This window comes from Thermobia domestica, chromosome 8 (genome assembly GCF_964235325.1).
Source record: "Thermobia domestica chromosome 8, izTheDome1.hap1.1, whole genome shotgun sequence".
Taxonomy (NCBI): domain Eukaryota; kingdom Metazoa; phylum Arthropoda; class Insecta; order Zygentoma; family Lepismatidae; genus Thermobia; species Thermobia domestica.
The window spans coordinates 290,362,148-290,377,388 of NC_137461.1; the positions used below are offsets into that span (position 1 = coordinate 290,362,148).

Consider the following 15,241-nt stretch of genomic DNA (forward strand, 5'->3'; position numbering starts at 1 on the left):
GTGTACTCATCTTACCTCGGTTAACGAATACAACTGAACATATGTTAATACAAAGTGGCAACATTACAATGGTGTTCTTTTTACAGAAATCATCCGCTTGTAATTACCACTACGACGTTTATGATGGCCTGTCTCTCGGTGATCTTAACTTTCTGACGTAGATTCCCTACCATTCTCAAGACAAATTTCCATGGAGTTTTGAAACTCTTGAACCACCCGACAGATCTCGTTCAAATTTTCAACATAGATGAGATTTGGGCCTAGGAGCGTTTTTATGATTTCACTTTGAACGGTACAACGTAGGGAAGGGGGGAGGGGAAGATGTATAAAAATAAATAAAACTCAATAACTCTTGAACCATGAGACTGATCTTGATCACATTTGCCACATAGATGAGATTTGGATGATTTTTATCATTTCACTTTGACGGTGCAATCTGGGGAAGGGGAGAGATCTTTAAAAATAATTGAAAATGACCGTTGTTAGTGTCCAATCAGTAGTTTTCGGGGTTGCTGAGATGAACAGTGTCGTTTAAATCAAAATTCAGCACCGCGACTTGGGGCAGGGGGAGATACTAAAAAAAATGATCGAAAATGACCGATATTAGTGTCAAATCTATAGTTTTCCGGGTCGATGAAACGAACAGTGACACTTTGATGCCGTTTAAATCCAAAATAGCTCCTTTATGTCCAAAATAAAAAGTAAATTTTTCCGTGCGAAGAACGGGTATTCTGCTAGTAATATATAATTTACGGCCATTTCTTACGTCTAATGAATACAAAAGTAAAATATGTTCTTATCAAACAATTCAAGCAGCCTATTTGGAAATTTATATAATCTACATTTCAACTTACTTCAGTGTAGTAGCAGAGGAAGAATGAGATGAAAAGCTGTTTCTTTTGAATGAAGGAATGCTCGGTTTGATTACAGTGCTTGGTTCACTATGAAGCTCCTGCATTATGTCACCAAGAATATCATCATCTTCAAGCTTCACTGGACCCTACAAAATAATAATAATTGCAACCACAGTAAATCAATAATGCAATACTCTCCTTTTAATAATAATAATAATTGGAAATAGAGCAATAATTCAAAGTATGTCTTTGATTGGACAAAGACTCGAACCTGGGATCTTCGGCATACTGTGTCGATGCGTTAACCACTACGCTACGCAGTCGGCTCCCAGAACAGCAATACACTGCCCGCCTCCTAGATGTTAGGTTTCGGTCCAGTCACGTACTTTTTTTTTTTTTTTTTTTTTTTTTTTTTTTTTTAACTCTGTTTATTATTAAATTCGCAACCACACAGGATTTGGTGTGTAAACGCAAATTTAAATCGGGTGTTTCCTCCTTTCATCAATGCATATGTTTGATTGCTCATAATGGTAAATATTGTTTCCATCTTTGAATTCTGACCACTTACTGAACCCTGTTCCTCTTCTGATATCATTCCACGGAGGAAGTTGTATGAAGGCTCTCCAGAAACTAACAGGCGTTTTGAAATTAATTAATTAATTAATTATAATTAAATAAATAAATAAATAAATAAATAAATAAATAAAGTAACAGAATGAACAAACCAAATTGTATTATATACATTTAAAAGGTACTCTCTTAAGCTATTTTTCCACATAATCGTTATGCAAATTAAGGCACTTATCATACCGTAGCAACAATTTTTTCGGAATACCGTCGCGGAAATATCTGCCGCTTGCGATTTCAACCACTTGCTTACACCGGCATGCAGTTTAGCGTCAGTGTCAAAGCGTTGTGTAGCGATTCATATCTTCATCACTAGGAAGAGGTAACAGTCGCTCGGCGCCAAATCCGGGCTGTATGGTGGATGATCAAACACCTCCTAACCAAAACAATCCAAGAGCTCTCGTGAACATTGGAACGGCCATATTTAAGATCAATGCACCATTAACTCACTCGCCTTCACTCATTATCCATGTCCGTATACATCACATAGCTGGCGATGGATACCAATTGGCTTGTGATTTTTTGCCAACAAAAACCTAATCACAGAACACACCTCACAGGAGACGGAATTTTTTATTGCAGCGCACATTGTAACACATCACAGAAAGCACAGTAAGAGCGTCACAGTCCTCACGCTACAACAGCTAAATGCGTACTGAGTGTGGCAACGTTTTGATTCTAGCCTCGCCCACTGCCACGATAGGTCCAAACGTCTGCTACCTTCTGGAGAGCCCTCGTAGTAGTAGTAGTGGAGCATATATTGTACAAATTGACAGTTCAATGATTACATGTTCATGCAAAACACTGTAGTAATTACAGGGAATGCCCTTATAGTTGAACTAGGTTGTAACGACAGCAAAGACACCTAAAAAATAATGTCACGATAAACTAGCTTCGTTGTAATCTAGGTAAGTAATGTCAGCGTCAGGTATCAGAAGTTAATAGTTATTAAGCATCTGACCACTCGATCAAGCTATATTACAGGTATAAGACAAAAATTTTCCCCAAATTTGTCATTTGAAAAATACGGGGTCGTGCTTACCTCTTTCTTTTTCTTGGTAGGCATATTCATCAACATGTTCTTTATATTCGATTTGGAATGAACCTCATCGTTTGACTTATCCGATTTCCTTTTTTTCTTCGTATCTTTCTTCTTGGAACTGTAAAACAAGGAATCATCATCCAAATCATCATCGAAGATTTCTCGACCGTCCTCAACGTAACCACAACCATCTGAAAAAACAAAAATAACAAGTGAGTGGCGTTCCATATTGTGAAAGTACGGTACTCCTTCAATGTGGATTTAATACTCAAGCTGGAAACGGTAGATCTGTAACTTTTAGTTGCAATTGAGGGATAAATGCTGAATCTATATGAAACAACCTCTCGTAACCTATTACAGTCTCCCCCCCCCCCCCAGGAGGGGATCAGAATTGAAATCGGAAGGTGTATTTGTACAGCTTTCGGTTCTTCTAGAAAGATAATCAATTCTGTTATACTGAATGCATATCAAACGACCACTTCTCTTTTTTAAATAAAGGTTAGTGTTTCCACCACTTCCAAGCTGAGTAGAGCAATGGTTCCCAACTGGCTTTGATTTGATTTGCAGTTTAGTATGCCGTTCAGCAGTGAGGCTATATGAGACGTGGACCTACAGTTTAACGTGGGATCCAAATCACATGTGCTCATGCCGGGAATCGAATCCAGGTCTCCCACGGATCCCAACTGGAGAGGGGACCTCGGGGCTTCCCTTCTGGGAGGGAGTGAAGAAACGCAAAAAGAGGAGCGCAAACTACAAAAAATAAACTTCATTCGTAATTGGAAATACTGCGAACGCTGAAACAAAGAAGTGTTACATGAAATACCGTAAATCACAAAATAAGTATTGGGTACGAACTGAGATCGTATTAAGAACAAATCTGGTAAAAACTAATAATAATAATACTGCACTATAATGTCATGTAAAAATTTTGCTGCAAATAAATATAAATTGGTGAGAATTATAATATTACTATTATTATTGAACATTTGGGAATCAGGGTGGATTGATTTAAATCAGTCTGATTTAAATCACGATTTTAATCAAGATTTAAATCACTTGATTTTTTTAATAAAAATAGTTGATTTAAATCAAATTCCGAAATAAATTAATTTCAAGTGAAAATAAGTAAAATAACGTTTCTGTTCTGTTATTCCGATTATGGAAGATAATAATTATAATACAATGAGACTCAAATGTATGTACAGCACAGTATGAAAACGAGTATCATGCAGAGGATGATTAGGGAAAATCCCGTTTTGAATGGGTAACTGGAGAATCCTGCTTTCTTCTCTTCGTAACATAGGGTTTTTAAATCGTTAACTATTCCAACGGAGAAATCACCATCGACATTTAAAACAAAAATTCTTTTATGTCCACGTCTGTTTGTTTGTTTCCAGATAATAGGGGCGTATTTAGAGGGGCCCGATCCCCTTTCCGAAACAAAAATAAATTAAAACTATAGGCGAAATTTATATACTAAATACATAGAAGTTCCTCGGGATCGTAATACGGCAAATTTTGGATGCGTTAAAATATCGAATAATACTTTTGATAAAGTGGATTCTTTCAAATATCTAGGATCAATATTAAAGACGAAAACGATATTTACGAACAAATTAAATGTCAACTAAAAGCAGGGAATTCGTGTTATTATTCAGTTCAAAATCTCTTGTCACGAATTCTGTCCAGGAATTTGAAGATTAAAATATATATGCCTGTTGTTCTCAGGGTGTCTAGCAAGCAAGCATAATCAAATTTCCTGACTTTCCCTGACAAAATTATAATTTTCCCTGACAGTGTCATTCTTTTTTTTTTTTTCTTAGTAACTCATGAAAAGTAACTTATATTTAAATCATGAAAATGAAATCTTTCATTTTTACGTCCCACGATTATGCCGGTTAGGCTAAAGGAGACGGTGATGGTGAGTAATGAATGAAATGAAGAAAGTGGGAGGAAACGGGAGAACCTCGAGAAAACACATGACCACGGTGTTTGTCCACCACAAAATCTACACGGCGCGAGCTGGGATCGAACCAGGGAACCCAAGCACCGGAGGTGAACGCTCTACCAGTGAGCCACCGCGCCCCAACTTATATTTAAAGTGATCTGTAAGTTTTCACCATTGTTTATACGCTTATACAATGTTCTACAAACGTACAAACGAAACAATTCATTTACCTGTAATTTATGACTATTTTAGTGGCATTCCTTCTCCCCTCAGGCCTGGGAAAGATTTTTCCCTGACACACAATGAAATTACCTGACATTTTCCTTGACCCTGCAAATTCCCTGACTAGTAGACGCCCTGCTTCTGTATGGTTGCGAAACATGGTCGCTTACTATGAGGGAAGAACGTAGACTGAAAGTATTTGAGAACAAGATCCTGAGACGAATATTCAGAAGAGGAGCGGAAATGGGGGAAACTTCATAACGAGGAACTACACAATTTATACGGTTTACCAAACATTGCTAGGGTCATCAAGTCTAGGAAACTCAGGTGGGCAGGTTATGCAGCCAGGATGGAAGAAAATAGGAACACTTTCAAATTCTTAACTGGAAGACCAATCGGAAAACGACCATTAGGAAGATCTAGGCGCAGATGGGATGACAATATTAAGATGAATCTCGCAGAAATAGGAATACAAAATAGAAACTGGATCCAGTTGGTTAAGGATAGAAGTCAGTGGAGAGTTTCCGTGAACGCGGCATTGAACCTCTGGGTTCCATAGGCCATAGAGTTAATTAGTTAATTTTGGGCGAAATTTATGTACTTTACATGTACTTCGTGCCGCTGGCTAGTTTCGATTTTTTTAAAATATACTCCTGCCAAATATCAGGAACTTTCGTGAAAAGAAAAGTGTCATGTTAATAAACGTTGCTGTACGTTTTTTCCTTAATGTTTAAGGAATATTGTTTCGGATTGAAATAGGTTAACGATTGAGGATTAATTCGAAATTAAACCAAAATACTTTCACTTAAATGGCATAATTGTCATTTAATATTAATTCCTAATGTTTTTTCTCCAGTTCGCGACTTGTATTATACAAGGAGAAAGATTTGATTTAAATCAAAAAAATCAACAAAAATGATTTTTATTAAAAAAATCATGATTTTTTTCCACCCTGTTGGGAATTCAATACTGAATGTGAAATGGCAAAAAGAAGTGAGACCAACGAGTGACGTGATGTATACGCAGAATTCACGAAGGGAAGCGCCAGTTAAACAAAATTGAGGAACCACTGCAATAAAGGGATAAGAGTTGAGCCGAAGCTTTTTCTTTGGGCGGTAAATCCGTATCAGAAAACAGTTCTCAATCACCATTTTCGCAATATGGAGATTAATATTGAAGCCAGAAATGGTAGTAAATTTCCACTACTTTCGGTTTTAGTAGAAGCAAAGGTGGAGATTGAACCTATTCCTTATAAGATTTCCCATACTTATACACGGCGTATGAAGTGACAATAGTTACCGTCTTGATAAAGAACTCTGCCGTCAACAAATATCACCACACTTTTTCTACTAATTTCGCTAACATTTCAACAACATTAATGATCTCACCACATACGCTTACACAGGCAATGTCAATATATTGTATTGCATTTACAAACGCAATATTTTCTTCCCTATCGCGAAATATTCTCGAGGAAAATACAGTATCAAGGTCAGTAATAATAATAATAATAAAAAGAGACAATCGATTAGCATCATACTGGTTGTCTAAGCATTGAGAAGTGTTGCCAGGGTCTTTTACTTTATATAGATATCAGTTCGATTTTTTAAATCAATGTTTTGATCAATACAATTATTTAACGACATTCTAACTCTTATTTGAGAAGCCTGTAAATAAAAATAAAATCTTTTAAGTTTTACGTCCGACGGGTTATGCCAGTTAGACTAAAGGAGTCGGTGATGAGAAATGAAAGAAATGGTGGAATGAAGAAAGTGGGAGGAAACGAGAGAATCCTGAGAAAACACACGCACACAGTTTGTCCACCACAAAGTTCACTTGGTTAAAAGTTCATCGAACCAAGAACCCCAGGCACTAGAGCTGAACGCTCTACCACTAAGCTACCGCAGCGCCATTTGGGAATCCTGTTCAGTTTTAATTTTGATTTCTGTGTCTAAACACACAAAGATTAGTCAGCCTGCTTCCCAATGTTATCTTCATCTGCTCTGTAAAGTATCACTACCCGACTCACTTAATATCTTGGGTTCTATGAAAGTCGGACGTGAAGATGTTAATTTTACTATCTCCTATGGATCTTTTAATATTGGTCTTTCTTTTTTCGTTCCATCATAGCGATTTTTTCCCCCTCACAAATTGCTTTATCAATGCCACATAAATAATTAAACTTAAAGAAGTAACAAACTTAAACGGTATTTACTTGCTCTTCAAGCAGTTTACATTATAATTATTGAAGTAACCTATCTGGAAATTCGCATAGATTATTGTACACAGACTAACAGTTTACATTGGACCAATAATAACCGAAAACCAATTTTATAAAGTACACTAGAAAGGACTCCTTTATGTGGTAATTTAGTGTTATTTCTCTTGAGTTTTACGTCCCACAGTTATGCTGGTTAGGCTAAAGGAGACGGTGATGATGAGTAATGAATGAAATGGTAGAATGAAGAAAGTGGGAGGAAACGGAAGAACCCCGAGGAAACCCACACACACGGTGTTTGTCCTCCACAAAGTTCACTTGGTGGGGGTTGGGATCGAACCCGGGACCCCAAGCACCAGAGGTGAACGCTCTACCACTAAGCCACAGCGACCCCCAATACTAAAATGGAATAAGATTAACACTAAAAGCATAGCAACGAACGAACCACTTCCTAAACATCCATAGCCCTCAATCTTAGGAAGAGCGTCAAATGTTTATAGTTCTTAACCAAATTTCTTTACCCCACGTAAATTATTTTTTTTTTTTAAAAAAAAAAGTGAATTTTTCGAAATTTTTGTTAAATAAAACACAATTATCCCACGAGAAAACAATTCCTCGTTTTAGTGGATTTTATAAGAGCGTTGTTTTTAACTTTTTTCTTTATAGCCTTCATTCAAAATACTGTACTTCTTGACTTCCTTCAATTGAAAATAGTGCATAATCTGAATGTTCAAGTTTTCTCATGTTATTTTCTAAGTAACAAAATTAAAAAAAGTTGACTCAATGTTGTTGCAAAGGATGTAATAATAATCAAGCTTCCAACGGGTGAAAGAATTCTATTACAAGGTAGTAGTTCTAAACTTTCCCCGAGTTTGTGAAGGTGACGTGCGACAGTGAACTGAAACATGCCGATTTTAGAATTTAGGAATTGCCGATTTTAGGATTAAGGCTTCTATGGTCATGTTAGCCCATCACATATGAGTGATGTCCCTCGGCGAACACTCTATCCTAGAAAAGGGAAGGTAGAAAGCGGCCTCGGAACTATGTTAGGTATCATCCCGGCATTTGCTTAGTGTGAATGAAGAAAATCTCAATCAGGATAGCTGGCCTGAAAAAGCATTTATACTTATTCGACCGTGTCACCACCGGGATTGAAATCCTGGACTGCTCGCACGTTCGCGACTACGCTACGCGGGGTCACCTGAAACATGCCGAGTTGGTTTAACAATTGTGGTGTGATGTCGGATAGATTTACCTCAATGCCATGTAGTATCTATCATTCTGGAGCGGCCGGACCTTGCTGATCTTCGACATTTTTACAACTCGTACGAAATTTCTGGAACCAAACAATTCTGTCCTGTGGTTGATTGAACCTTCCTCTTTTCCTGACAAACGTTTTGGGTTGCTGCCACAGCATCACGTTTGTGTTTGAACTCATAAAATAACAGCTTACGTATCAGTCGTTGTTGAGCACTCATGGCTTCTTTTACTAAAAACTGACGAAGATACTGATGGAGTGGCGGCCTCTGTGTTAAACAGTCCATTTCCCACACTACCTCCGTAGGCCAATTTAACCTTTTATCAGGCACGGCATATACAAGCGCTTGCTTTATGCGCAGAGGAAATATTGCAAGACTTCTGATTCAACTGTGTAAAATTTATTCAAAAATGTTTTATCGCCTGCTAGCTTTTAAAATGAAAATGTGCTGCTATTCACATAGTTATAAGTATTAGAATGATTGCTGGCGTTTGGAGAGACTTACGAATAGAAGAAAAGATTTTGATGAAGTATATAAGCACAAAAAAAAAAAAAAAAAAAAAAAAAAAACGTTTACGAAACATTAGTTTTAGAGTACCAATCATAGCATAACGAGGGTGTCTAATAAAATTGTAAAATGAAACTTTTTCGTGACCTTTTCTTTACCAAACAATAAAATTTTGGTAACATTCAAAAACTAATAACAGTACCTACATTCTTTAGCACTTATCTATTTTATCTTTACTTCCAAAGGCTGTATTCTAGAGCGATGAAAACTCGGTGTCTTCTCACAGTTGAATAAACTGCTTACATGCGCAGGTGGTTTCGGCGATGCGATGCGATTTGCATCACCACTGCTCAATGATGTCAGCTGAAGGACAATCTCAAGAGCGAATCTGGGTACGAATTAGGCCGAATTTTCTTGCATGCAATAGAACCGTGCTTTCTTTGCGATTTGGCAGCGTCTAAAGACGAATATAGACATTTTTGGCGGTAAATTTTGACGTTTTATAGAACAAAAGTTTCCAGTTTCTACTTATATATATATATATATATATATAGAGAGAGAGAGAGAGAGAGATACATATAGATATATATATACAGATAAAAAAAATCGTGACCCAAAAGCTAAATTTCTTGACTTTCATGACCGATAGACACCCTGATAATGTATACAAATGAATATCTAATGTGGAAAATAGCTTACCATCATCAATTATCCAATCTTCCTCTTGACGTTTGAGAACCCTCTTCGTGTACTCCTTTTCATCAACCTCATCGTAGACACGGTCCACCTCATTTACCTCATATTTGTTCTTTGATCCCGACCCTTTCAAATTCTTCAATTTCTCTAACGCTGCGAACCTTCCTTTCTTATCCAACCTCTGCCTTTTGGCTCGAGATGTAGCGATGGAGTCTGAAATTACAAGATTTAACAAACTGTATACATAATAGTTTCTCTTATACCATCGAACTGAAATCAAAAGGTTCTTATCGTTATTATCCTGTAAATTTAACAATGGAGTAAGTTGTAAATTAGTATAAAATTATACAAGTATACACTGCAATAAAAACAAAACAATGCTTAAAAAGACAATCTAATTTTCTACACCATTCTCAAGTCTCTTGATATGCACTAACCCTGAAGATGTTGGTTACAAACAACTTTAGAGTTTGTCACACACGACATTTTGAAAAATGAAACGAAATTTCTAGATTTAAGTCCCATGATCATACACTAGAAGAGATTACTAATGAACGTGAATAATTATGAGAGATTTGGTGGAATGAGGATGTGGGAGGAAAATAGGTGAACTCTGAGAAAAAGTATGCAAACGGTGTTGTCGAACTATAATGTCACTTTCATTGTTCAGTCGATCCTCACAGAACTGCAGTTATGTTTGAGTTCTTAATTTAGGGAGAGTGCAAACTAAGGAAATTCACCCGTCACGTTGATGCTAATACAGTCTCTACTTATACGGGGAGTTATGCACTTAGTAAACAGACCCATGCCACACTGTAATTTGTAAAGTAAATATATCAAACTTACACATTAATGCATTCCCAACAACTTTCAGTTTAGCAGAAACTAATCAACATCATATTGTACTTTTATCTGTTTTCAATTTCTTACATTGAAGCCAATCAGCACATGGATCAAGATTTATCGGGTAAATTCGAAGACGATAGGATGTATATATGTATGACTCCCTCCCTCCCAAAATAAAATATAAATCTTGCGATAACCTGTACTAGTCAAATTCCGTAGCTGATAAATGATAATTCATTTTTTAAAAGGTGCAGGTGTAGTTTTGGCACATTACATTTTGGAAGATTTACAGATCCTTTGCATGAAAAGACGAACAAATTTTTGCAGGCGACAAAATTAAAGTGCTACAGCTGTATTTTAAGTTTACAAGTGTAGGGCTACTAGCGTAAAATAATTACAAGTGCTCTACAATGAACAAAATGAGTGCATATGAAAGATGGCTCCGTTAGATGCTATTTTCCATCGGCTAAATATTTCTGCAAAGTGTACAGAACTTTTTTTTTTTTTTTTAAAGGGAGGCGTTACTACAGCCTTTCTATTTGAACTGTGCCCTTGCTGGCGCTGCTGTCGATGTGTGGTTTCCCGTACCTCTTCGAAAGATGAGAAACAAGTTGCTGCGGCCGAGATCTTTCAATTGTTGAATGCGGAAGCGTTGCCACAATGAATTATTTCACGGCCAAAATCGGTGTGCTCTGTCTTGTTATCCATTCTAAGTAGCCTGCAATCTTCACTCGTCAAGAGCAAACGACTGAATGACAAATTGGCAACACAGCTGAGGTCATTCACTTCTTTTTCCATAAGCGAAGAGACGGTTTCCTCCGTTATAGGATGGCGAGGTGTAGCAGACGTACTGTATGTTTCGCATATTTTTCGAGGGAACTCCTGCGACAGACAGGCTCTAGTATAAAACCATGAGAACTAATATTGAAACTCGTATCATTGCCGAAACCCACCTCTGTCCACTACCCTCGTTTGTGAAAACCCACCACAGCTGACGCGCCTGCCTCCTTAGGACGCGCTCTACGTGGGCCCACCAGCTTCGCTCTGCCCCGATCCCGTTCGATAACATTCGTGCTCTTTAGTGTTCACCTAGCACAGGTTGGTTTGTGTTTTTTGCAATGTAGTTTTTTTTATGTCACACATGAAAAAGCTACACAAATTGTAAAAGAATTGAAATTTTTCTGGTGCCCCCATGAATTTTATCTATGCAAACTGAGATATTTTAATATCACCTAGTGGAAACCTTTTAGGGAACAATAATAAGGAAATTAGTGAAAGAATATAATTTTTTCAACAATTCTTTCTAGTGGTGCGCCAAAAGTAAACCTGAATCGCTTAAAATTCACGAGTTCAGTTAACATGCCCAACGTTCAGTTGCGAGTGGGGCAGCCTTTTTTAATCGAAAAAATGTTACAATTTCGCTAATTTCTGTTACTACTAGGTTACGTTTGGCCGCTTCATCTAAACATTAATAGTTAACATTCGCAACAAGGCCCACCAAATATCGAATGAGGTTCCCGCGATCCGAAGATGATTAAACCAATCATGTACCGGTAACTACGAAAGAGCTTTATATTAAATAAATAAACCGAAATAAAGATAACAGTTTAATGATAACTTAATGAAGCAAGAATCAAACTTTGTAAAAAGAATAATTTGCGGTAGAGTTTTAATAAAACGCATTGCATACGAATATTTTATGACCCGAATGAAACAGAAGTAATCCTTTGATGTCATTTTTCTCAATGATTCCATCCTTCTGAATTAATTGACTGATTGACTATTATACTTTTACTCAATGCCCAGTGACAGCTTAGTGAAACAGCACATAACCTCATATTATTACGGTAAGAGATGCGTAATATACATAGTTCTGTAGAGAGCGAAACATAACATAACGAAAGCTAACATTTACTCTGGCAAAAATAAAAGTCTTTGATTAAAATATTTCTTCTGGACACCAAGCAGGTTTTTTTTAAGGTTTAAACCAAATACCGAAAAATGCTTTTAAAAGTATAAGTGTTCGTAAAGTCTTGATGAACACACATTTGTGAGTTATCACATATTATATTTAGACCTAAATTCCCCATTCATTACTCAAAGAGATCATACTACAAAAGTAACTTTTTTTTATGTTTATGAATGTTTCTTTTGTGATTTTTTAATAGTCTGATATTGTTATGCAGTTGCAATCAAAGAAAAATTCTAAATATTGTTTCGTTTTATTAATGTTTACTATTGATAAAATACATCGAAATGCCGTACTTTTTTAAAGGAGCGGTTGTCATACAAACCCCACGCGGGGCATTTATTGAAATCAGAAGTATCTTTGGTATCCATTTATATATAAATGGGTCAGAGCCGAAATGGACTCAAATAATTGATATCTTTATTCACTTTTCATACTGATGTACAAATTAAGTCGTTGTATTTCTTTAACTTGGACTAAATTAGTTCTTCTGTACTCTGCAGTATTTTGAAATTGTCCACATGTAATTCTGTATAATGTTTTCACTTATGCAACTGTTTATCTTTTTGTCCTTCTGAAATGACTCTTGACAATTACATTAACAAGTATGTAAAGATTAGTACAACGTATTTTTATCAGAAGTCCTTCGTGAGTCTGCAGACGTATAGCATTTATGAGCCCGGGTTTCGAGTTCAAATGTAGGACAATTTCTCTCGGACGTAAGATGAGAAGCGGTTAGGATTCCGCTTTAAGCGTATGTGACACATTCCGGCATAATCAGGTTGTTGCATAATAACACCAAGGCGAAACAAACTTATTTCTGTCTATGTGTGATATAACTACATAGAGCAAATTATTTAAACCAAAAACAGTTTTATATATATATATATATATATATATATATATATATATATATATATATATATATATATATATATAAACCATGGTTTTTGCCAACTCTGACACCAGGAAATTTCGATATGCAAGTGTACTAGTTTAATACTTAAAAACTTTTGAAAATTAAATTTCTAGTTTTCCGTCTTACAATTATGCTCTTCCGGCTAAACGAGACGGACGATGAAACTGTCTACTGTCTATGACCCAAACTTTTTAAATTTTCCCATTTTTACCGGATGTTGGTTGGCCTACGATCACTACCCGTAACCTTCTAGATTGGGAACAATCTTCTATATTTTTATCTTGGTTGACCACAACAAAACGACTTATATTTCAAGTTTGATTTTGATGACGGATAACATATATATCTAATTCCACCTGAAAATTTTCTACCTAGTAGAACCATTCGTGCAGATTGATTATATGGATCCATACTGGTCACTAAAAAGCACGAACGCTACCGAACCGAGACAGAGCAGGGGCACAGCACTTTTCCCCGAGCGTAAGCGAGGGGGTGCGCCCGTAGGGATCTGGCGTGTCAGCGATAGTGGGTATATGAGTAAATGATGATAGAAAATCACTACTTTTACGGTACAAAAATATGTGATTAGTCCCTTCAATTACACTTTCACTTACCAACCTGATAAAAAAAAAAAAAAAAAAAAACTCTCTTACTATTCTCCACATCTTACCCCTCTTTCGTGCTGGATTTGTAACAACTTCAGAAATTTGTAAGAATTCAACCAATCCTTCAATGGTTCTTCTTCTTAACTCTTCACCTTTGTATATTCTGAACCACTTTATCTTACTTTATACACTCTGGTCAATAACCACATAAAGAAGAATGTGTAAAACAAGTTACATTTCCACTTCTGTTTTTCTGCGTACAAATCCGTGTGGGGTGTAAACAAAACAACGCATTTCAATTATTCAAATACTGGTCTATTGCAATATTACTACTAATTTATTCTGTAATTTTTAGAAACTGTCCACTCGTCACTAATTACCTTATGGATGAATACGTGCATACCAGCTTCGACTGTCATTAACGTATTTCCATCTACGGACGCGTCTTATTATTTACACATTATTAAAATATTACAAATTTCCTCTGTAAATTTTACAAGTCTGTGGATTAGACAAGTCTGTAGTCAATCTGCACCGAAAAACTGCGCAAATAAAATAGAACTATATATTTCAATACAAATGTAGGAGAAAATCAGAAAACTCATGCACACGAGTTATCCACCATGCTTCTCACCAGGTTTTGTTAATTGAATTTTTAACAGCTGAAAAGAATACGTCATGAAGTTATGTAATTAGTAAAATATATTTATTTTTCCTAATGAGATTGTGTAGGTTCTCTTGTTTACTACAGAAATATAGCACCACTCACCTGAGTTACTTTCATCCATCGTCGAGCCACAATAAAATATTTTTTTTCTTAATGGACTTATATGAAAATCCTCATTCACTGTAAATTCTAAAAGAAAAGAAATTTTACAAAAGGATAAAAGATAATTCTAAAATTCCTCACTTCCCTTTTCCAATACACAACGTCAAAAAGGCGCGAATCTTACGTCACGCATCCATTTCCAGTGTTGTCAATCAAGATCGAATCTTGTTTTGGGGACTTTTAATTCTGAATATGCCGAGATGAGATCTTACTGTGGAAAATTTCGGTGCAAAGTCTCCTTTCAATGATACAAATGATATACATAATCTCAGTGGCGGTCGGTGGTTTGTGGTTTCGGGTGTTGCAGTACGAACGATCGGAGACAGAAGATATAAAGTGGACTCATTGACTAATCAGCGTAACTTTAGATGCAAATGCTATGTGACGTGTTAAATTAAATAAAATTCTGTTTTTAAAAATAAAAAATGCAGAACATTTAATCCGATTAATTACCTTATTTAATTAGTAAGTTTATTCTTCTCTCTTTGATTGGAATAAATCTGCCTAATACATGCTGGTTGAACTCTAGTATTCTTATTGTCAGGTCTTTTTCGATGAAAAGCATAACCAATGGTGATAACCTTTCTTGGGACATTCAATTTCTTGAAAGTGTCAATTTTTTTTATGTGAAAAAAAAAAAAACTTTTCTTCTTTTACTGACGCCATAGGTACAGTTAATATTAATTTCAAAAGCTTTGTA

At 36.1% G+C, this 15,241-nt stretch overlaps 1 protein-coding gene across 1 annotated transcript in view; it reads right to left on the reverse strand.

The window, feature by feature from the left end:
• PolA1 (DNA polymerase alpha catalytic subunit) overlaps positions 1 to 14,678 on the reverse strand; it is a 117,128-nt gene extending 102,450 nt beyond the window's left edge. Inside the window, exons 1-4 of the mRNA XM_081769986.1 lie at positions 14,482 to 14,678; positions 9,377 to 9,586; positions 2,524 to 2,714; positions 855 to 1,000 (exon numbers count right to left, since the gene is read on the reverse strand). Of these exons, the coding sequence (XP_081626112.1) occupies positions 855 to 1,000; positions 2,524 to 2,714; positions 9,377 to 9,586; positions 14,482 to 14,500 (566 nt within the window). The 5' untranslated portion in view covers positions 14,501 to 14,678. The remainder of the gene's footprint in view (positions 1 to 854; positions 1,001 to 2,523; positions 2,715 to 9,376; positions 9,587 to 14,481) is intronic.
• Positions 14,679 to 15,241: the final 563 nt, after the last annotated feature.